Below are 22,134 nucleotides of genomic sequence, written 5' to 3'. Positions count from 1 at the left end.
ATTTTAATACTTATTAATATGAAACTAAGGTAGCAATTAACTATATTAAAATGCTATGTCCGGTTTGTTTTGAATCTAACTTCAAACGTAAAATATCGTACTGATTACGTTGAACGAAATCAAATCTAATAAATGAAGGCGGTGATTAATTTTCTTTACCATAACACATATATATATAATAGAAAAGACGTCAACACATTTGACAAAATCCGATGAGAATTACAAATATAACATTAAACATTTAAACTAAATACATGAATTTGGGATAGACAAGTACCGTACCACGTCTTATAGTAATGCGAGTTCACACTCGGCAAAACAGTCACAATCGGGAATAAGTCACGTTTGGTAATTAAAAGATTAGACGACATTATGACAAAACACAATCTACCATGTGGTAAAAATGTTCTTAGCTAGTTTGGTCAACGACACATCGTATGGATCCACCAAATCGTGATGGTGTCCATAAAATTTACGGAGTGTCAATTTTAATCTGTCCTCCTCATAACTTTGTTGGAGCAGTTTCTGCGTAAGGAGCACACTCCTGTATATGAAGTCCGTATAGTGTGAACAAGCACGAGAATAACGTATCAATTGTGATATGTAAACACCATACCAAGGGGCAGAGGGTATGTTACTGCTGAGAAATGGGAAATTGATAATTGGGAAGTTGAAATCGTCCCGTTTATCATAGATTTTCGTGTGAAATCGTCCATCTATGTCAATATTGAGGAAAAGATCAAGGTATGAAGCAGTCCTTCTAGTATCAGTGGTATCCTTAATTTCAAGTTCACTTGGATATATGAGATGTAAGTATTGGCTGAAATATGGGTTATTCAATGATAGAACATCATCAATATATCGGAAAGTAAAATTAAAGAATTTCGCAAGGTGCTTTTTCTTTTTGTCTTTTAGAAGGTTCTGAATGAATTCTGCTTCATACGAGTACAAAAACAATCAGCCAGCAGGGGTGCACAATTAGTACCTATTGGAATACCGACTGTCTGTTGAAATATAAATCCTCCAAACTCAACAAATATATTGTTGATCAAAAAGTCCAGCATTTTGATAATATCATCTTCAGTATATTTTCTGGGAGATTCAGTGTGATTTTTCACAAAATATGAATTATTGTAACCCAAAACAAGAAATTTGTATCTACGATTTCCGTTTTTATAGAAAAAGCTCTGTTTTATGAGATGGTGTAGTCGATCTTTCAACTGAGCATGGGGAATAGTAGTATATAGCGTAGAAAAATCAAAAGTTTTTATGTTGCTGCAAAATCGCAAAGATTGTGATTGAAGGTTAAGCAGTAGATCTTTCGAATTTTTGAGAATCCACATCTGGTTAACACCACTGGTAGAATATATCTCCTCACAATATTTTTGAAGCCCATCTTTAACTGTCGAAAGAATAGTAGTCAGTACTTTAAAAAGATGTTTGGTCGAACATTTTGAAGACCCAGCTATGTATCGTTTTTTATATGGAGTTTTGTGTAATTTAGACGACATCCTTAAACACACACTTAGAAATGGCACTTGAGAGGTCAGCAAATGAGTGATATCAATGAAGATGAACACGAGTGTATTATCAACATCTAATTTAAAGAAAAAAAGGAACAAATAGATATAAATATGAAATCTCTTAAAATGTAACACATTGAATTTCTTCTTTTGGTCTCATATTACCCTATGATATCTTATAAGAGGACGCAATAGGACAACATCCTTAAACACACACTTAGAAATGGCACTTTAGAGGTCAGCAAATGAGTGATATCAATGAAGATGAACACGAGTGTATTATCAACATCTAATTTAAAGAAAAAAAGTAACAAATAGATATAAATATGAAATGTTTTAAAATGTAAATATGCCCCTATACTCTAATTGGTGTTTTTAAAATTACCAACAACACCACTCACAATCCCACTAAGAAAATAAAAACAATATTTTTTACCACTGTTGACATTGAAAATAACACTTTATAAATTGTGTTCGACCGAAGCTCATCTGGATATACGTTTAACTTAATATTGTAAAAACCGAAAGATGTCAAGAGTTTTATGGCCAAGAGGCTTTTAATATCTTAATGTTTGTGTTAATACTAGCAGCAATTTTGTCTCTTCAAAATTTCTATCTCGGTAAAAGTTTAAGGTAAAAATATTTACCTGACCGATGGTTAACTTATCTGGCAGTGTTTATGGTTCGATAACGGTCAATTTCTTATTTGGTGGGATCTGTGTTACTAGTCTTTAGTTTTCTATGTTGTTGTTTTTTGTTGATCGTTGTTTGTTTTGGTTGTTTTTTTATTATGCTGGTATTAAGTTGTCAAGTTGTAGTCGACCTATGATTTTTAATATCCCTTTAGTTTATTCATAACGACTTTAATAAATTAAGAAATGGTTCATGTAAATGCCTCTTGAATTTGTAACAACGAATTAATAATCAGAATGGGTTACTTATGATTGTTATTTTCTCACCGACATAACTTTTATCAGACCCTGTATGCTAATATTCCTATGTAAATTTTAAAATTGTTTGTATGCACATTGAACGACTAATTTATGTGACGTATAGAATTTTATGACGTCAGACACTCAAATCAATGAATGTGTTCGTAGATAGTAGATGTTTTTGTGTTTTGTTAGATTGTTCCTTTTAAAATTGTTATATGATGATGACTGATGTACCCATATTTTGACTATTATATTTATTGTGTCTGTTTATTTAACGCATCAATGTAAATATGTCGGAAATTGATGAGACTGTAATTAAAGTGAGACGGTTAGCGTTATAGAACCACGTTTAATTCACCATTTTCTACATTTGAAAATGCCTGTACCAAGTCAGGAATATAACAGTTCTTGTCCATTCGTTTTTGGTGCGTTTTGTTGTTTGATTTTGCCATGTGATTATGGACTTTCCGAATTGATTTTCCTCTAAGTTCAGTATTTTTTGTGATTTTACTTTTTATTCAATTGGTCTAAGTTTTCCTATTTGGTAAAGTACTTGTGAATATACACGTCTAATGTAACAGCGAATGGATACACAACTTCATAAAAGTGTGTTAACTGCGAGTTCCTTCATTACTGCTTAGTAATTTTATCCACTGTACATTATCATTAAACCGCCACTTTTTATAATCTGAAACATATTGGGTGCAAATTGCAGACTACATAACAATTGAATTGAAAATTGTTTGTCGGTCTTTCAGAAAGATGACAAACCCGGGTTATGTCAAAGAACGTCTGATCTGCGTTTTCTAAATAATGAGACGCTTAGCTAGCTATAAAACCAGGTTCAATCCAACATTTTCTACAACAGACAATTTCTGTTCTTAGTCAGGAACATGATAGTTTTTATCAATTCGTTTGTTGTGAATGAGCATTGAATTTATCCATATGATTATGGGCTTCCCGTTTTTGAATATTTCTTGGAGATAAATATTTTTTATATTTCACTTTAAAATTTGTCAATATTTTGTATGGACATCTCATTTTTTTTAATTTGCCTTGGAGATCAGTATTTTGTATACTTTGATATCTCTAATTCATTTCATAGTAATAATATAATTCCTTTTTTCCCATTTGTTATGATTTGAAATGAGCTAAATGATGTAGTCAATATTGCTTCCATTTCGAGACCAAACTAAAATATACTTCTCATTGATATATACATGTATGTCATGTTACAAGAATTGAAATTCAACTCATCTTTTTTTCGCCTCTCTTTTCAAACACCAAATTAGTGGATTATAAAACCACTTCTTTCTTTCTTAAAATTGATGTTTATGATATTGATATATATTTGTTTAGATCAGAAACGGAAATAAGTTAGCATATAGTCTCTCCAGTGACGACATATACACATAATATGCACAAAAACAGATAACTAAACTCGTGTGAAATGCTGATTTAAATTGTTATTTAACGTCGTACTTTATTTGGTCTTTTTAAACATTTTTGATTGGGTCGTGTTTTTAAGACAAAACGAGAGTTTGATATCAATGATGAGTTTATCAAGTAATTCTTTCCATTATTATCTAAAAGAGGAATGAAAGATACCGGAGGGAAAGTCAAACTCATAGATAGAAAAAAACTGACAGCGACATGGCTTAAAATAAAAAGACAAACAGACACATATTAATAGTACAGAAGACACAACAAAGAAAACTACAGAATAAGCAACACGAACCCCACCAAATACTGAGGGTGATCTCAGGTGCTCCGGAAGGGTAAGCAGATCCTGCTCCCCATGTGGCACCCGTCGTGTTGCTTATTGTATTACAAATCCGGTAAATAGTCTAATTCGGTAGGTCACATTCGTGAAAAGGGAAGGGTATTGTAGTTACAACATAAGGAACATATCGGATATCATCTATGAAACAATTATTCCATAACGGTCAACCGATTCGTGATGGCGTCCGTAAAATTTACGAAGGGATGATTTCAACCTCACAAATTGGAACTATTGGTTTATTAGCTTTCTTTTGAGTAGCAATCCTCTATCAAGGAAATCATGATAGGAAATACAAGCCCGGGAATATCGTATCAATTGGGAGATATATACTCCGTATGCAGGCGCTGCTAGAATGTTGCTACATAGAAATGAAAAGTTCACAATTGGGAAGCTGAAATCATCTCTTTTGTCGTAAAGTTTTGTTTTCAACTGACCCTCCTTGTCAATTTCGAGATGTAAATCAAGATATTGAGGTAAATGGCCTGCGTGTATACTGCTTGTATGAATGGATTCGCGGCTGCGTTATTGTCTGACTGAAGTAGTTAATGACCTATACTACTGTTGTGATTTGATTCGCGGCTGAGTTATTGTTTCACTAACGTAGTTGATGACCTGTACTACTTTTGTGAATGGATTCGCGGCTGAGTTATTGTCTGACTGACGAACGTAGTTGATGACCTATACTACTATTATGAATGGATTCGCGGCTGAGTTATTGTCTGACTGACGTACGTAGTTGATGACCTTAACTACTTTTATGAACGAACTCGCGGGTGAGTTGCTGTATGACCGACGTAGTAAACGACCTATACCGTTTTTATTAATTTATTGTCGGCTGAATTTGTGTCAAACTGACGAAAAACCTAGATCAATTGTTGTTGATAGTGTTCTTGACAAAACATTAGAGTCTTCATAAAACTGTTTTGGAATTTTAGATTATAGCCATAGTACTTTCTAAATGAAAACGGTACATTTTTCACTAAATTTGAAATAATGTTAGAATTGTACACATTATACTGGTAAAGCTGGATGTGGAACATAAATAAGCTATGTGTACATTGCATATAGTGCATGCCTTGTATATAAATATGAGATTGAATAGGAAGCATAACAACTATAAAACAATGAACAATATAAATATTTAGATTTGGAATGACACATTTTATATTTCAAACAACAAAACTCCTGCGAACGATGTCAAAGGTCTCGCGGGTGATCCAAATACTTCTATGGATGTTTTTGTCCTGTAGTGACGAACCCAAACCATATCTCCCTTGTTCATTTGTATTACAACGGTATGAGAGCCCGCGTTATATTCTGTTGTGGAAGCTTCATTTGCGACCAATTGAACACCATTTTTCACCATCTCTACGTACAAATCGTCAGCAAGGTGGTTCTTAAAGGTACTTGAAGACAAAATGTACACTCCATTGACTGGAGAAGTAAAATGGCCGTGTCTCACATCATATCCGCTCCCAATATTCAGCAGAACTTTGTCATACTTAATTTCTTGTAACTCTCCAAGACTGATTATGTGGGTAAGAACAGCAGAAAAGGCAACGTGTACAGTGGTACTCGGTTGTGGTGTGCTCTCTACAAATGAACCATAAAATTCTTTTAAACAAGTTTTGTTCAGTTGAATTTGATGATTTTCGTTTCAATAACGATAGTATAATAAAACAAAAGCTGCATAAATTCTTAACAGGATTGTGTTTCTATATGGCTTTCGATAACAGCTTTCTAATATAATTGGATGCTAATTGTTATACATGAAAACTTCATTTTAGAAATATATTGTCCATGAATACATGTCCAACATTTCATCATTCCTTGTAAATTGCAAATAAAAAATTTAAAACAATGATTACATTAACCTGTATAACCGAATGTGATTGATAATCAAAATTTGACTTGACAAGATAGATGCAATTACATATTCAAGAACTTCTGCACCTCAGATGTATGTGAGGTGCACAAATGACTTAAACTTGTAATCATTATCTTGCAAATCTGTGTAATGACTTACCACTAGGAGCTAACAACCTTTCAGCTCTGTTTAAATGAACGTCAGACGAATTTATATTCTCTTGGCAAGAACAACTCCCTTTACTTGCTAGTTCCATTCGCAAAGACATAATTTCTGCGTTCAGAGTGTTTTTCATAGTATCCATTTCCAATCTTAGTGATGAGATTTGCTGTTGTGGTTTCACAGTTTCTGTTACAAGCTTTTCTCGGAGGAATGCAATGTCGTCTGAAAATTAAAAAAAGCAGGCATTGTTGATTAAAAATATTCATAGAAATAATAAAAGCCTAAATATGTAAATTAATGAATGGAGTAGTGTAACTGATTGGTAACGTATTTCTGAATGTTGTGTTTTATTTAGTTAAATCATTATCAATCAAATAACATATCATACGTTTAATGATATTTGTTCTAAATGTTTGTATATTACTTGCAAATAGACTGCAAAAAATGTTTGTAACCAAACATTTATATTTGTTTTTAAACAATTGATGTGTGTTTGTTAAAATACTGAAAATCATGATGCGCGATGTAGAGGGAAGACTTTTATTATGAGATAATATTGAAACAATCCTTACAATATATATAGTTTGAATAAAGGTAAGGATTTATGTTAGTACTGATACTGAATAGAATATTTAAATTTGTATTCTGTATATTCAGTGTATATAAAGTGCGAATCCAGCTAGTTCATTTTTACTGTTATATGCGGGTATGTCTATTGTAGAATAAAGGATCAGGGAAAACTGTATTTTTTTATGTTTTGAAAATATCAAGTTAAGTGATTTGAAGATAAGTTTTAACATATTTTCATTGTGATATGTCTTTATAATATACAAACATAGCATTAAAGTTCAAATAAGTGTTATAAAAGCATCATAATATAGCATATCGATTATTGAAAGCGATCCATTTTAGCTATAGATGCGATGAATTATCACTGTTAGTGCAGTCATTATTAATGTAGAATTTTCAAAGATGCGAGGAATTTTTATTGTAGAATTATGTGATAAATGCACTTGCAACAAACGAAAAAACTTAGTTGATGACTTAAGAATTTATGATACATGTATTTTCAAATTGAAATACAAACTCCTCATTCATTCTTCATCAAATATATAGCTTTTCAAACTTGTAACAAAAGCGATTCTCAAAATGAAAAATTCTAGATCCGCGAATGGATACTACCGCAGAGGTAAAACCATACACATTTGGGTTATTGTACACAAAATGATTGCTACAATTCATTTTTGTTGATTTTAGACCCTTTGGAACTCTATATCAAGATGTACGTAATTAGTGGTGAAGTGTCATGGAAATGGATAAAAAAAAATAAGGATAAAGATCCCTATACGCTTTATAAGAAACTAAATGAAATACATTTGAAATAAATGTTATTTCTATTGAATTTATTAGAGTGTTTTAAAACCAAACTTTCCTCCGTAAGTTAAATTTTATCAAATCTTTCTCTTACTTTATCTATTGTTTGAGCAAGTCGGCTAAATTAAGGCCTTACAGCTAATTTCATAATGCATGCAAAGCAAAACGTTGGTTGGCTTGCTTGCTTTGTTTGTTTAATTGTTTATACAAACTTTGTAAATAAGATTGACATTTTTAAACAATATGATTAGGCATATGATAGTTTAACCTGTATTTTTAATATTTGAATTAAATTGGGTGTTATCATAACGATTATCCAATAAAAGAAAAGCAAGCAAGTCAACTAAAGTCTTGCTCTACATGCTTAAAGAAATGAGCTGTAATAGATAAAAAAATAAATAAAAAATTATACAGGGGAAATGCACCGCATATACAGTACTAATGATTTTCGCTCCACAGTAAAAATGAAAGAATAGTATCATTATTCGACAGTAAACATGACTAGCATTACGAAATCATCATAGTGGAATTTAGTTAAATATGAAGAAACTGAATGACAAAACATATTCTACGTTATACAACTTTATTAATTGTATTAATTTAAAAATGAATATTTTGTACTGCAACAACATCTTACCTGTTAGTTATAAAGCACCTGCACGATCTGTTCGTGAAATGTCATAAATATTCACCTATTTTGGTATATATTTCAAAGCTGGATGGCTTTAGGCGCGATAAAACCCCGCTCGCATCTCTTACTTTGTTTTATTAGTATTATGTATTTCTGAACATATACATTTTAACTCATTTTCTTCATTTTCTTCGAAAGTAAAAAAAAGTTCGTCTGTTTATTTATCATTCTACATTAGACATGTATGGCATATACAGTAAAAATGATATTTTAGGATCCGCACTTTACATACACTGATATTGGTCTATAGAAAAAACTTCTTTCATACTTTATTAATTCAATCCATATCGTATCATCGATTTAGCAAAAACAGAAAACAAACAATAAAAGTCTACAGGTTGCAATTCTAATAGGAACTCATGTTGAGCCTAAAACTGTGCCATTTTACTATGAAGTTTTGTATAAAAAAAAATATATCCTAGAAAGAAGTTGATTTATGTGCACTACTTTGTTTTCAAAGGTCTAAACATACTGTTCGGCATATTTTAAACATTTATCTGCCCCAAACTTGTTAGAGTTTAAACTTATACTTAAATTATGTACTAGCCCTCCCTTCACTTTATGCCTACTTCATAATCCAGTTTTAAACCGCAACAATAAGTTTCTGACATTCTGGCGTCAAACAGACGATTCTACACCGGAGTTGATGTGAACCTAGTCATTTATTCACAGGATTTCAAATATTTCAATCCTTTATGGGTTGATTTTAAATACAAACATAAGTAAGCAATGGTATAAAAAAAGAAGATGTGGTATGATTGCCAATGAGACAACTGTCCACAAGAGACCAAAATGACACAGACATTAACAACTATATGTCACCGTACGGCCTTCAACAATGAGCAAAGCAATGGTGGTTGTTAAATTATTGTTATGATTGAGATTGCGACACGGTGATGACTGCTTTACCCCTACTTTGACTATTTTACCTATTATGTCTGTTTTGTTCACGCATCGTTGTAAATATAATGTAATTTGATGCGACTGTCATACAAGTGAGAGGTTTAGCGCTATAAAACCAGGTTCAATCAATCATTTTTTACATTTAAAAATGCCTGTACCAAGTCAGGAATATGACAATTGTTTTTCGTTCGTTTGATGTGTTTTATCAATTCATTTTGCCATTTGATAAGGGACTTTTCGTTTTGAATTTTCCTCGGGGTTCAGTAATTTTGTGATTTGACTTTTTTCTATACTTGTAACATTCCCAAGTTAGGACTCTGTGAGTACGTAATCAAAACAAGATATATATTATTATTATTATATATCTTCCAAAAGAGGTGTGGTTTGAGAAACAGCTGTATTTGCAAAGTGCAACCTTTAGAATTGTGCAGCGATTTTGATAATGGATAAAAAAAAATTAGAACATGAAAAAACAAAAGTTTATTTCCTGTAGTTTTGACACAACACATGACATTTGTCATATAATTTTGAGTGTGTGTGTGAGTGCGTTTTCGTGGTATGATTCTGTAGACATTGAATAAGTGTAATGGTCACTCAAGAAAACACATTTGTAAAAGTCGGTATACATACCCTTAATGGTGTCCAATTCATGTTTTGTACTGACAAGTGATTGGATCGATGGTTGTATTCTGACAGTTAGAACATTTGCATAAAGTAAGAACAGAACTAACGATATAAATAAAGCCGCCATGTTCATTAAAGACTACTTCGTACATGACAGATAAGATAAGAATATGTTTGTAACCCACTTGTAGTCTTACTTTTAAAAATGTGTATACGCGAGTTATAGATCGTGTTGATTACACTATAATATTGGTTCTTCCGCATTGTGCAGCTTGTGCAAAGTAATCTGAATTGTTGGTTGTTTTGTAAGTCTGCTATTTTGTAAGCCGTGTGCTGGTGTTGAAGTGTTTGTGTTATGCTGGTGTTAAAGTGTTTGTGTTATGCTGGAGTTGAGGTGTTTGTGTTGTGCTGTCCATTTTGTTTTAAAATCACATGGAAGAATCAACGTCCTTAGAAAATATCGACTGTGGTTCTCGGTTTGTTGACACATTTCTAGACTTTGTTTCATTTTAATGGTTTGATAATCTTTTTCCGACGCAGTCAGTTTACTAGTCGTTCAAATTTGGTAACCTTGACCTTATTTTTTTTTAAACAATGATTACAGCTTGGGTGTTGAAGCCGCCGATCTTTTCTTTCTCATATGAGTTGAAAATGATATCATTGTTGATATTATACTATTTACGTCTTATATCTGGGATTAATACAGTATGTTTATTGGTCCCAGGATACATTTTACAGATTTTTTTTCTGACTTTAATTTCACAGGCTCTTGTTTTTTTAAACACACTCTTCTATTTCCCTTTACTAGTCAGTGAACGGAACTGTATATCGGCTTGAAACAGACATACATTTTATGTTTTAAAACTAAAGATAGTACTTGTGTACAGACTTCCGAATACAAATTGCATGCATCAATTACAATAAATGTATACAATTTAAAGGGCAATATACCATAATTGAGACAGACTATCATTACCTTCTCTAAGCTTATATTGTTGTGTTGGATGCGTATATGTTGATAAGATCGCCAAATCTTATGAGCGTACTCTCAAAAAGGTTTTATTTTGTTCTTTTTGCGTTCATTCTACAAACTATTTTTAAAAGGATTAGCAAAATACATTATGACGTGTTTTCCATTGATGATCTATTTACAATGATACAAACAATGTAAAAAAAATTCCAAACACTTAGCTTGCACAACCAGTGACCTGTACTTAATAATTTCACTGTATATATAATCCCACTTGAAAATGTTAACTAGGTACTTGAAGTACCGCCTGTTTCTGATTGTATGTAATGACATAGTAACAAGAAAAGTAAGATACGAGTTAATGATTTCATAAGTGCATCAGCGTACTGTTTACATGTATGTCAATGTTTATTTCATTACTTTTGTTATGCACTACACAAAATGGACCGACACAAATTATTAAATGTAGATCGTCAAACTGACCATGCTACTTCTTATAACGGTAATAAATGGAGTGTTAGTAGAGTGCTGTATACCTTAAAATGGACATCGTGTTTAATTGGTTTAGCTACAGGATGTGTAATAACAGTTGTTATGACTCTGTCTTTAATGCTTATTATAGCACCATATTTGCAGTTTCACAATGCATTGATTTCGTCAAAAGGTGAGTTGCCACTTAATAAACAGATGTTAAATATTTATAGAAAGTTTACATTTTCATGTGTATTAATTACGCAATTTAGTTGTGTATTTGTTAGACTTGAACGTTGTTACTTTTGTGATTCCAAGTCTTTAAAGATATTAAATATGCCATATGTATTCAGAGGACTGACAATTTTCACCGCACATATTCTCTCGTAGTACCGTGAAGTCATCGAGTAAGACCAATCGTTGATAAGAATACCACAAACAGACCCACATTTAACAAGGTGCATTTGCTATTTCTCAGCCAAATACGTGCTAAATGTATTACGGAACAAAGAAGGAAAAAAATATTATCGCTTTTAGGCAGAATGATTTGCAATTGCCCATCATTTATCTACTGATTATGTTCATATGCTGTTTTCTTTTTATCAGGGTGTTTTTTAAGTCGTACATCATAGGTAGTTTTTAAAAGATCAATTATATTATAAGAAAGAAGGTAATTAGATATAGGAAGATATGGTGTGAGTGCCAATAAAAAGTAAACCATTATAGATCAATGTACGGCCTTCAACACGGAGCCTTGGCTCACACCGAACAACAAGCTATAAAGGGCCCCAAAATTACTAGTGTAAAACGATTCAAACGGTATGCATGCACTCTTCACACAATTCGTAACCAACATTTTGTGAAGGCTTAACATTCAGTCAGAAGTAATTTTGATCATCAACACCATAACACATAATGTTTATGTAAGCCATTACAATATATAGAACTAAGACATTAATTAGTAAGCAACATAACATAACATTCTAAATTTTTTATTTTAATCTTTCCACACGGTTTATGTTTGATGTGTGTTTATTGTAACATCTACAGTAAATTATGTTGTATTCTTTTTAAACAGGAAATGATGTGTGGAGTAGTTATGGCGACTGGAAGTGGCAACCTTGTTCTGTTACCTGTGGACATGGTATACAAAAGGGAGAAAGGTCAAGGACGTGCCATAGTGAAGAGTATTGTGTAGGTAATGAAACGGAAAGTATGACAAGGCCTTGTACTATTGGACACTGCAAAGGTAATACTGATATACGATAAGAACTCGTTATATTAAAAGACTCTTAATTCAAACTCGTAATCCTGCCTATTTCTTAACATTTACAGCGCCGATGGTTTGGGAGATTATTTTTCCTGTTATATTGGTAAATAAATTGGAAACCGCTAAACAAGTTTAGTTAGAAATATAAGCAGTTATATACATAGTCATTTGTTTTACTAATCAAGATGTTATTTGGCTGAACATTCTGTATATGGGTTTAATTCATGATTAAAAGCTGTCGTTATTAACATCTTAATTCTGTGTTAAATGAAGGAAAGTTGTGTCACTAGAAATTATACTTAATTGGTTATTTTTATCCCTAAAATATAATGAGATACAGTTGAAAGGAACAAAATTATATCCTCGAATCGTTTTAAAACTGAAAATGAAACTGCATAATTAAATTCCTATATTGCAGTTGATGGACAATGGAGTGACTGGATTGTGGATGGACCTTGCAGTGTCACATGTGGTAAAGGCACACAGGATAAGTTTAGGGAATGTTCCAACCCATATCCACAAAATGGTGGAAAGTCTTGTACGGGCCAAAGAACTAAACAAACAGAATGTAATGAACGAGAATGTTGCCCTGGTAAGATATTCGCTGATTTCGAAAATCATTACTGGACAATGTTTGTGATAAGATATTAGCTAGGTGATAACTATCGAAAATTGAAATCACAATGTGTCACAAATGGAGCTGGATTCGCTTACCCTTCTGAAGCACATGAGTTCACCCCTGTGTTTGGTAGGGTTCATGTTGTTAAGTCTTTAGTTTACTATGTTGTGTTGTTGTGTCTTGTATACTATCATTTGTCTGTTTTTCTTTTTTCTTTTTTAGTCTTGGCGTTGTCAGTTTTTACTTTCGATTTTTAAATTTGAATGTCCTTCTGGTATCTTTCGCCCCTTTTTTAAATGTTTTGCTGTTCTTGATATACATTTATATAGGACGCTCATACCCAATAGAGTTGACAACTGAGCATGTACTAGAACATTCAGTACTGACATGATTTTAAACAAACCTTCCTAAAATTGTCTGTTTATCAATTTTGAAATAATAAAAAAACTATGATTTCAACTCTCTTAGGACAAGATGACCTTAGATAAATTTGGCTTTTTTTAGGGTTTTATTTTTCATATATCTGTTTGATCTGTATCTGTTCTTATATTTTCTAGGCTTTCAAGTATTCAGCTTTGAGCGTTCTTGGTTATTACTATTATCATTATTTACAATATTCATATAGCGCAATATCTATTCAAAGTTGCTCTACGCACTTAACATAAAAACAATAAATACAGTTAAAAGATTTGTTTAACTCTAAAACCATTAATACAATATGGATGAAGGTAAATCCAAAAATGCGCTTCGGATGAAATTATTTAAAGTTTTGTTTTTATTTTATGGACAGGTATATAATATACTAAATACTTGTAATACGAATGCTTTAAATAAAGGCAATAGTAGTATACCGTTGTTCAAAAGTCATAAATTGAGAGAATACAAATCCGGGTAAAAAACTAAAACCTAGGGAAACACATCAACTGTAAGAGTAAAACAACGACTTTAACATGCCTGGTGAGGAATAAAAGATATGTCGACAATTGACTATTTCATTCTTTTTAATTATTACTATAATCTTAGACGACTTCCTTAATTGATTTGTTTTAATTAATATTTTGATTGTTATTTATATTGTGTACTAACATGTTGTTCAATTAAAACAATTAGAATAAACATGTCTATCACGGTAAGACAACTGACACATAACACTACATAACGATAACAATTTCGTTGCGACTACAAAGATATACAGAACCTTAAAGATGATATTAGAACAGGATTTATCCTATCTCTTCATAATTGTTCCGTCCAACATGTAAAGTTTAAACAGAATACATTTTATTTTATTTTTGAAACTGTTTGTCGTTTTTTGACTACAGCAAGTAAATGTTAATCAAACTACTTTCGATTGAAAACAAAACTTTACGACAAAAGAGATGATTTCAGCTTTCTAACTGTGAACTTTCCATTTCTAAGTATTAACATTCCAGCAGCACCTGTATACGGTGTATATATCTCCCAATTAATACGATATTCCCGTGCTTGCATTTCCTATCATGATTTTCTTGATAGAGGGTTGTTGCATTAAATACAAGGAAGCTATTAAATCAAGAGTTCCAAATGGTGAAGTTGAAATCATCTCTTCGTAAATTTTACGGACGCCATCACGAGTTGGTTGACCGTTATGGAATAACCGTTTCACAAATGATATCGGATATGTTCCTTACGTCGTAACTAAGTTCCCTTCCCTTTCATAAATGTGACCTACCGAATTAGACTTTTTACCGGAATTGTTATCTCATAAGCAACATGACTGGTGCCACATTGTGGAGCAGGATCTGCTTACCCTTCCGGAGCACCTGAGATCACCCCTAGTTTTTGGTTGGGTTCGTGTTGTTTATTCTTAAGTTTGTTTTCTATGTTTTGTCATGTGTACTATTGTTTGTCTGTTTGTCCTTTTCTTTTTTAGCCTTAGCGTTGTCAGTTTATTTTCGATTTAGGAGTTTGACTCTCCCTCTGGTATCTTTCGTCCCTCTTTTACACTCGTGAGACAAAAGTGAGTTCTCTCTAAAATAAATGTCCTATCATTTTAACTAATTATAAAATCGATACTTTTCACAAAAATGTTACCAAGTATATTTTCATAATTTTATGAACACAAACTTTGCAATCAAGACTTATTCTTAGACAGTAACTTCCCAATTAAATATTAGCCCTCAATTTATCATCGGGAAAGTATGATAATAGAATTAACCACCCAAAATATAAGCTATCAATGAAAGCCTGTCATTCCACAGTTTGATAATGCATGATATGTTTTGGTTATGGTTTCAGGAATAACAAAGCCAGACAGTCTACAATGTGCAAATGGTTGGATACGGAATGATGACTTCAATGCATGCTATTGTTTCAGTAAAAGACATACCTCATGGGATAACGCTCAGGTAACTTGTCAACTGTTCAAATTTTAACAAAGAGGTATACTACCCAAAGTATCTAGTAAAAGTTGTCCATTTTTTTTTTATGTGAATGTGTATGTGTGTTAAAATAACTTTTCGTAACACGTCTAATTGTTTTAAGTGTACTGGAACTCTAAAAACTAACAGAAGTAATCACCAAAAATTATTCAGATAGCTATTATCCAATTTATTACAAGGGGTTTAAGGAACCTGAATATATGATCCATATATCATTTTCTTAGTGCATAATCTTTCTTGCAATTGCTGTTTTTTTATGACAGTAGGCTTTTGTAACTGTCCAAGAAAGATTCATAAAAGTTGGCTAGGATTCTTAAAATAGTTAGTTTGCAACGGTGGATTGTTTACTCTGCCTTAATATAATATGAATACAACGATACATTGTTTCACAAATATAATTTGATTGTATTGATAAATTGATTTCAGATGTATTGTAGACAACAAAAGGCCGTACTATCATCAGTATATTCTAAAGCTGAATCTGACTGGTTGTCTCTTAAAATACGAACCGCTATCGGTAAGAATTTTGCATTACTTTAGTATGATAAGTATATATTTAATTAATTAATACTAATTTGAAAATGAATAAGACTCAATTCATGTTTCATATGGCAGTACTCTTCTTGATTGATGCCTACGATTATTTTTTACATTTTTCACAGCATGTAAGAAGCCAAATGTTTAATCGCAGTCTACTTGACTTGTAATTTATGTCGACATTATCAAAAAGATCGCCTTTATTGAATTGGATTTATTTCCCATTGGCCATGTTGGTGCGAAAACTGATTCATTTACTTATACATGTTATAATTTAACAGACCATATCAAAACTTGTGGTCAAGCGTTTCTTAAGTGTATATTACTTGTTTCAGTACATTAAAAAAAAAGTGCATTACAAAAAAATAATTTATATGATTGTATTTTGATTTTAGGTAAGGATGTATGGATCGGAGGTAAAAAGGTCAGATATGAATATAAATGGATTCTTTCATCGGGATATGGCAGAATGAATTTTACAAACTGGGCTCCTAATGAACCAGTGATGAATCCGAGACATAAAACTTACATTTGTGTACAAATATGGCAAAGTTCCTCATATCAATGGGATGACTTTGATTGTGGTTATAGACAGCCATTCGTCTGTAAAAATAATCTATAAAATAAACGAAGGATATGGTTCGAAAACAAGACAGTAACTAGTGTCATTTTTGTTCATTCTTTTACAATAAAATTTAATCATGTTAATCCTAGATGGCTAGTTTGATTATTTATCAAAAAACACCCACTTTATTACTATATGATTATTGGTTATTGGTAAAAGCTCATAGGAAAATGGACATATGGCCAAATGTATTCGGAATAACAAAAAAGTTCAAGACTAGGGCGTTTTTATGGTTCAGCCTTATAAATTCACAAAGAGAACACAGCATAAAAAATGTGTTGAATGTCATACAATATTTGTTAGTAAATTTTCTACATAAATGTACTTAAATGAGTGAAAAATAAACCAATCGGAATTAAAACTATTGTCGATTAGTCGTTATATTATATCTAACAAAAGCTAGCCAATGACAGTAGTTTTCCCTTCGTTTGATGTGTTTGGGGTTTTTACATTTGATGAGGGACTTTCCGTTCTTAATTTTCTTTGGAGATCGGAATTTTTGTGATTTAATTTTATAATGGCTTACAAAACGACCATTTTGGAAGCATTTTTTTCGACATGTACGTTACTACAACGCATTTTTCTATTTCTATGTAGCAACATTCCAGCAACGCCTGCATACGGAGTATATGTCTCCCAATTGATACGATATTCCCGGGATTGTATTTTCTATCACGATTTCCTTGATAGAGGATTGCTGCTCACAGTGAAGCTATCAAACCAAGAACTCTAAAAGGTGCAGTTGAAAACATTCCTTCGTAAATTTTACGGACGCCATCAAGAGTTGGTTGGCCGTTATGGAATAACTGTTTCACAGATGATATCGGATATGTCCCTTATGTCGTAACTACTATATTCTTCCCTTTTCACGAATGCGATCTACCGAATTAGACTATTTTGAATAAATGTTCAAACAACCCCTTATTGACTCTGTAATGCCTGGTACAACACATTGGGTCATACTTTCAATGCATTTATAATTGTAACATTTGAGATTTTTTTAAGTTAGTGAAATTAAATCGGATGACCTTTACAATTTTGCAACTGTACATTTAAATACTACAATTTTGATCACAGAAGTCTAGGTTTCTAACGATATTCACTTGTTATGTTAAAAGTATAAGCCTAGGCTCTGTGTTGAGGACCGTACCTTGACCTTTAATGGTTTACTTTTATAAATTGTGACTTGGATTGAGAGTTGTCTGATTGGCACTCATACCACATCTTCATATATATATCTAGTTAGGTGACGGGAAATTAGTCAAGAATCAATTATCAAATTACATGTTTATAATTAGTATTATGTATCATGTATTTATTGGAATAGGGTAAAACAGACATTTCGAAAAGCATTGTTCAGTTCTTTTATTGCATATCTAGACTATACGACGGGTGTCCCAAAAGATGGGGTCCCGGAGATCAGGCTCGGATAATTTTACTTTGTTTTTGTTGTGTTCGTGTTCATCAGTCAATTTATGTTGTGTTGTCTATACTGTTATTTTTATTTTTTGTTTGTTTTCATGGTCTTCTTTTTTGCCAGGGCACTGTCAAATATCATTTTTGACTTATATGAGTTTGAATGTCCCTTTGCTATGTTTCTCCTCTCTTTTGACTACTTTGTCTCTAAGATATTTTATGTGTTTGTTGTCGTACATTCGTTTTGTACCCTATTTTCGACATTGTTACCTGTTGTGTCTGTTTGTTTTGTGCACGCATCGTTGTCAGTATAATAGATTAAAATGTGACTGTCATACAAGTAAGAGGTTTGTCTAGCTATATAGCCAGGTTCAATCCATCATTTTTTGCATAAGAAAATGCCTGTGCTACGTCACAAATATGACAGTTGTTATCCGTTCGTTTAATGTGTTTGGGCTTTTGATTTTGCCATTTGATTAGGGACTTTCCTTTTTGAATTTTCCTCGGATTTTACTTCTAGACGCAAATACATGAAAACATATTTTTTTATTTATTCGATTTAATGGTAAATAAAAAAATGCAAATCTACAAATCTGCATTTATATACAAATGAATATTACAAAGAGTACTGACGCTATAACTGTGCTGATGATAGCTATATTTATATACGATGACCATTGCAAACAGGAAAACTCGTCATCAGGAACAGCTATAAACTGATTAATTTTGCCATCTTCATTTTGACATGTGACTTCAGTTTTATTTTGAATCGACGAAGTACTGTTCATAATCCATTTCTTCAACCAAAGCGTTTTACAGTCGCATTTAATTGGGTTGTGGTCTAATTTTAATTGGTCCAATGTGAGCGATTGTAAACTTTCAGGTAAATAAAAAATTAAATTTCTATCTAGCTTTAAAATTTTCAAATTAGGCATTTTGCTAAAAATATCAGAATCAATTTTAGACAAAATATTGTTAGACATACGTAGCTGTCTCACATAAAAGAAATATGTTTGAAAACTTAATATCGTTATATTATTTAAATCCAACCAAAGGTCAACCATACCTGATGGAACACTTTTAGGAAAATGAGAAAGAGTAAAGACCTCTATTACGACAATCGATAATTGTTACTTTGCTTTGTGAATATCTGAAACATTTACAATCAGACGGACATTTACTATTAATATTGCTATAAACATCTTCTGCTTCAATTGTCAAGACTGTCTTTCCATTCAACTCTTCCGGGTTACTACACGTCCAATCTGTATAGAAGTCTTAACTACACTACAATAATAACAAACACAAAGCAATGCATTTAGCCGTGCAGACTAAGAGAGCCGGCGTTTAATGTATATTTTATATTATAAATCATGACATATATGAAATACAAATACATTCGAATGAGGTACACAGAAAGAATAAACATCTGAAACAAGTTTACTCTGTATCAATAAGAGCCCATATCTCTACGTATGCATGTATGTATGTATGTATGTATGTATGTATGTATGTATATATATCCGTCTTTAACGTAACCTCGCCGCCCAGGAAAAACCATCAAAAAACTTTATTAAAGAAAATTGATTTGGAAACCTGTGTTCGGAGCAAGTGCAAGGCACGCCTCGGGACATTGATGCCAAACTCCATCAAGAAAAAACAGCAAAATAATATACAATATCAAATATTATGAAACATTGAAGTTTAGTGTTGAACGTCTGCGGCTAGAATGATTTTCAAACCCAAGAACATTTAAAACCCGCTTTCACCTCATTAACATAAGAATACTTATAGACACAATCCAAATGATTGGTCCACGTATCCACGTGTACAACTACACATAACAAAAACCCGCCAAAAAATATATACCGTTCTTATAAAACGTTCCTTTTAGACAACATTTTCCCGCTATACTCCGAAACGCGGGAAAATACATGTCTTAACTACACTACAATAATAACAAACACAAAGCAATGCATTTAGCCGTGCAGACTAGAAACACAAAGAAAGGGCGGAAAAGCGTAAATGATATACAATAAAATGAAAATGCTAAAGACCTAGCTTCTTAGTAACTTCTAAACGATGTGCAAGTGAGTCTGCCACGTACCCATCTTTGGCAGTATCAGATTTCCATCGACCGTGCCGTTTCCAGCAGCGTTCGTTAACATCAGCGTTAGCTGCGACAGTGGCTCCACCCGCCCTTAAAGAATGTAAACCTATGTTTATATCACCACAAACTTCTTTGAGTCTAGCTACTATACACTCTCTAGCTCTGGTATAACTCAGTTTTTTGTTCTTGTAAATTAGCGAACACCGTTTGCCTGATCTAAAAATAGGTTTAAATAAATACTGCTCAGAACTGGACTCAATTTTACAAATACTGAAATATTTGGACAATAAACTATAAGGACAAGCAGCAGACTCACCATTTGAAATAACTAATTTCTCCCCTAATCTATACTGATCAGTTTTGCTTTTGTCAATATCAATCTCTAAATAATTAGTTTTGAAATGAACATCTTTACATCGAAGAGAACTAAGCTCGTTGTATCTCAGAAAACCAGAGAAACTAAGAACAATCATACATAAATCCCTTAAAATAGCTATATCATCACTGTCTTTATATTTTATACAAAGTTCAATAATAGATTCAGAATCAATATGTTCCTTTTTAACTTTCGGTTTATGTGGTTGACGTTTAGAAGACTCCAGTAAATTGGTCACAAATGCATTTTCTGTGGGATCTGAAAAACCTTGAACTGTATGTGCCCATTTTATACCGTAAAAAGCTGACTGAACTACACTATAAGATGAACCTGTGTCTATCAGTTTGGTTAAATATAGGGCTACATGTATAGGCTTTGCTGGTAAAGATAGTCCCCCTTGTTTCAATATAAATCTCTCCCACCGTTTATAAGCATAAAAATATTTATTGTTAGTATTGTCACTTCTGGACTGCAGTAAATACGATGACATCTTATGTCCCAATTCGTCAAAGTCAGCCGAAAGAATCCCTCCATCTTGTATTTGCTCCAACACCCTGCTTTTCAGACCGATACCTGTAGGAAAGAATGAAATAAATTAAAACCTTATTTTCATAGCCAACATCCTGAAATCTGTGGATTTTCCGAACATACCATTTCTACCTCGGCCTTTTCTGATAACTGTTGATGGTAATATTTTACTATCTTTAATGAACGATTCGAATTCTACAACATTACCATTGACTTTGTGTAAAAGTGGCCAATATGGTGCTGAGACCCATAAAGGAACAAATAACGTGCTATCTGCTTTATCTTGTATAATCTTGTGTATACATCGGGATATGTCTGAAGGTGGTGGCACAATCCAGTTATTTTCTTTACCCCAATGTCTATTAAAAGCATCAATACCTAGTGTACCTGGACACCAGTGTTTAGTATTGAATATGCTACATTTTGCATTGTAATCAGTGGCAAACCTATCTACGGTATGTGGACCCCAATTCTGATTAAAATATTCAAATGTAATATCGTCTATCTCCCAATCATCGCAATCGATAGTCTTGCTAATTTTATCTGCTTTAACGTTCTCTTGTCTAGGTACCCACTCTGGTACGATCTTAATGCAGTTTAATTTACATACATTAGCTATGTTAATTGTAATATTTTGTAAATCAGATTTCTTGCTGCCCTTTTTTATTATGTTTACTACATTTTGATTATCTGTGTGCCACTTAACTGTTTGACCTTTTAATGACATAGATATAGACTGCAATACTCTATAAACTGCCTCAAGCTCTCTCCAAGTAGAACTTTTCAATTTTTCTCCATCGTTCCAACTACCCATAATCTCTTCGTCTATGGCTTTTACCAAATAGCCACCGTAACCTATGCCCGAGGCATCTGTGTATACTACACTCGAGTATTGCTCAACAATATGCAATTCTCTGCCATTCATTTTCT

The 22,134-nt window shown here is 32.5% G+C and overlaps 2 protein-coding genes across 2 annotated transcripts; one reads left to right on the top strand and one right to left on the bottom strand.

The window, feature by feature from the left end:
• Positions 1-5,364: 5,364 nt before the first annotated feature.
• Positions 5,365-10,009, bottom strand: LOC139501672 (caprin-2-like). Its single transcript, XM_071290820.1, has 3 exons — positions 9,869-10,009; positions 6,268-6,492; positions 5,365-5,834 (listed from the first exon to the last, which is right to left on the bottom strand). Exons 1-3 carry the CDS (start codon positions 9,993-9,995, stop codon positions 5,404-5,406), a joined length of 783 nt encoding a protein of 260 aa, XP_071146921.1. The 5' UTR covers positions 9,996-10,009; the 3' UTR covers positions 5,365-5,403.
• Positions 10,010-11,147: 1,138 nt separating this feature from the next.
• LOC139501671 (thrombospondin-2-like) lies at positions 11,148-16,862 on the top strand. The gene is made up of 6 exons (XM_071290819.1): positions 11,148-11,496; positions 12,382-12,552; positions 12,992-13,165; positions 15,470-15,579; positions 16,039-16,129; positions 16,545-16,862. Exons 1-6 carry the CDS (start codon positions 11,274-11,276, stop codon positions 16,769-16,771), a joined length of 996 nt encoding a protein of 331 aa, XP_071146920.1. The 5' UTR covers positions 11,148-11,273; the 3' UTR covers positions 16,772-16,862.
• The last annotated feature ends 5,272 nt before the right edge of the window (positions 16,863-22,134 follow it).

Source organism: Mytilus edulis, chromosome 13 (assembly GCF_963676685.1).
Source record: "Mytilus edulis chromosome 13, xbMytEdul2.2, whole genome shotgun sequence".
In the NCBI taxonomy this organism is placed as follows: Eukaryota; Metazoa; Mollusca; class Bivalvia; order Mytilida; family Mytilidae; genus Mytilus; species Mytilus edulis.
This window is presented reverse-complemented; position numbering and strand designations above follow the sequence as displayed.

Excerpts from the sequence above, each read along its gene's own strand:
- LOC139501672 (XM_071290820.1), bottom strand. The coding sequence starts at position 9,995 with ATGAACATGGCGGCTTTATTTATATCGTTAGTTCTGTTCTTACTTTAT. Across the intron at positions 6,493-9,868 it reads TGAATTGGACACCATTAAGG|ACGACATTGCATTCCTCCGA; the intron begins GTATGTATACCG and ends TTTAATTTTCAG. Across the intron at positions 5,835-6,267 it reads AAGGTTGTTAGCTCCTAGTG|AGAGCACACCACAACCGAGT; the intron begins GTAAGTCATTAC and ends GTTCATTTGTAG.
- LOC139501671 (XM_071290819.1), top strand. The coding sequence starts at position 11,274 with ATGGACCGACACAAATTATTAAATGTAGATCGTCAAACTGACCATGCT. Across the intron at positions 11,497-12,381 it reads TGCATTGATTTCGTCAAAAG|GAAATGATGTGTGGAGTAGT; the intron begins GTGAGTTGCCAC and ends CTTTTTAAACAG. Across the intron at positions 12,553-12,991 it reads TACTATTGGACACTGCAAAG|TTGATGGACAATGGAGTGAC; the intron begins GTAATACTGATA and ends CCTATATTGCAG.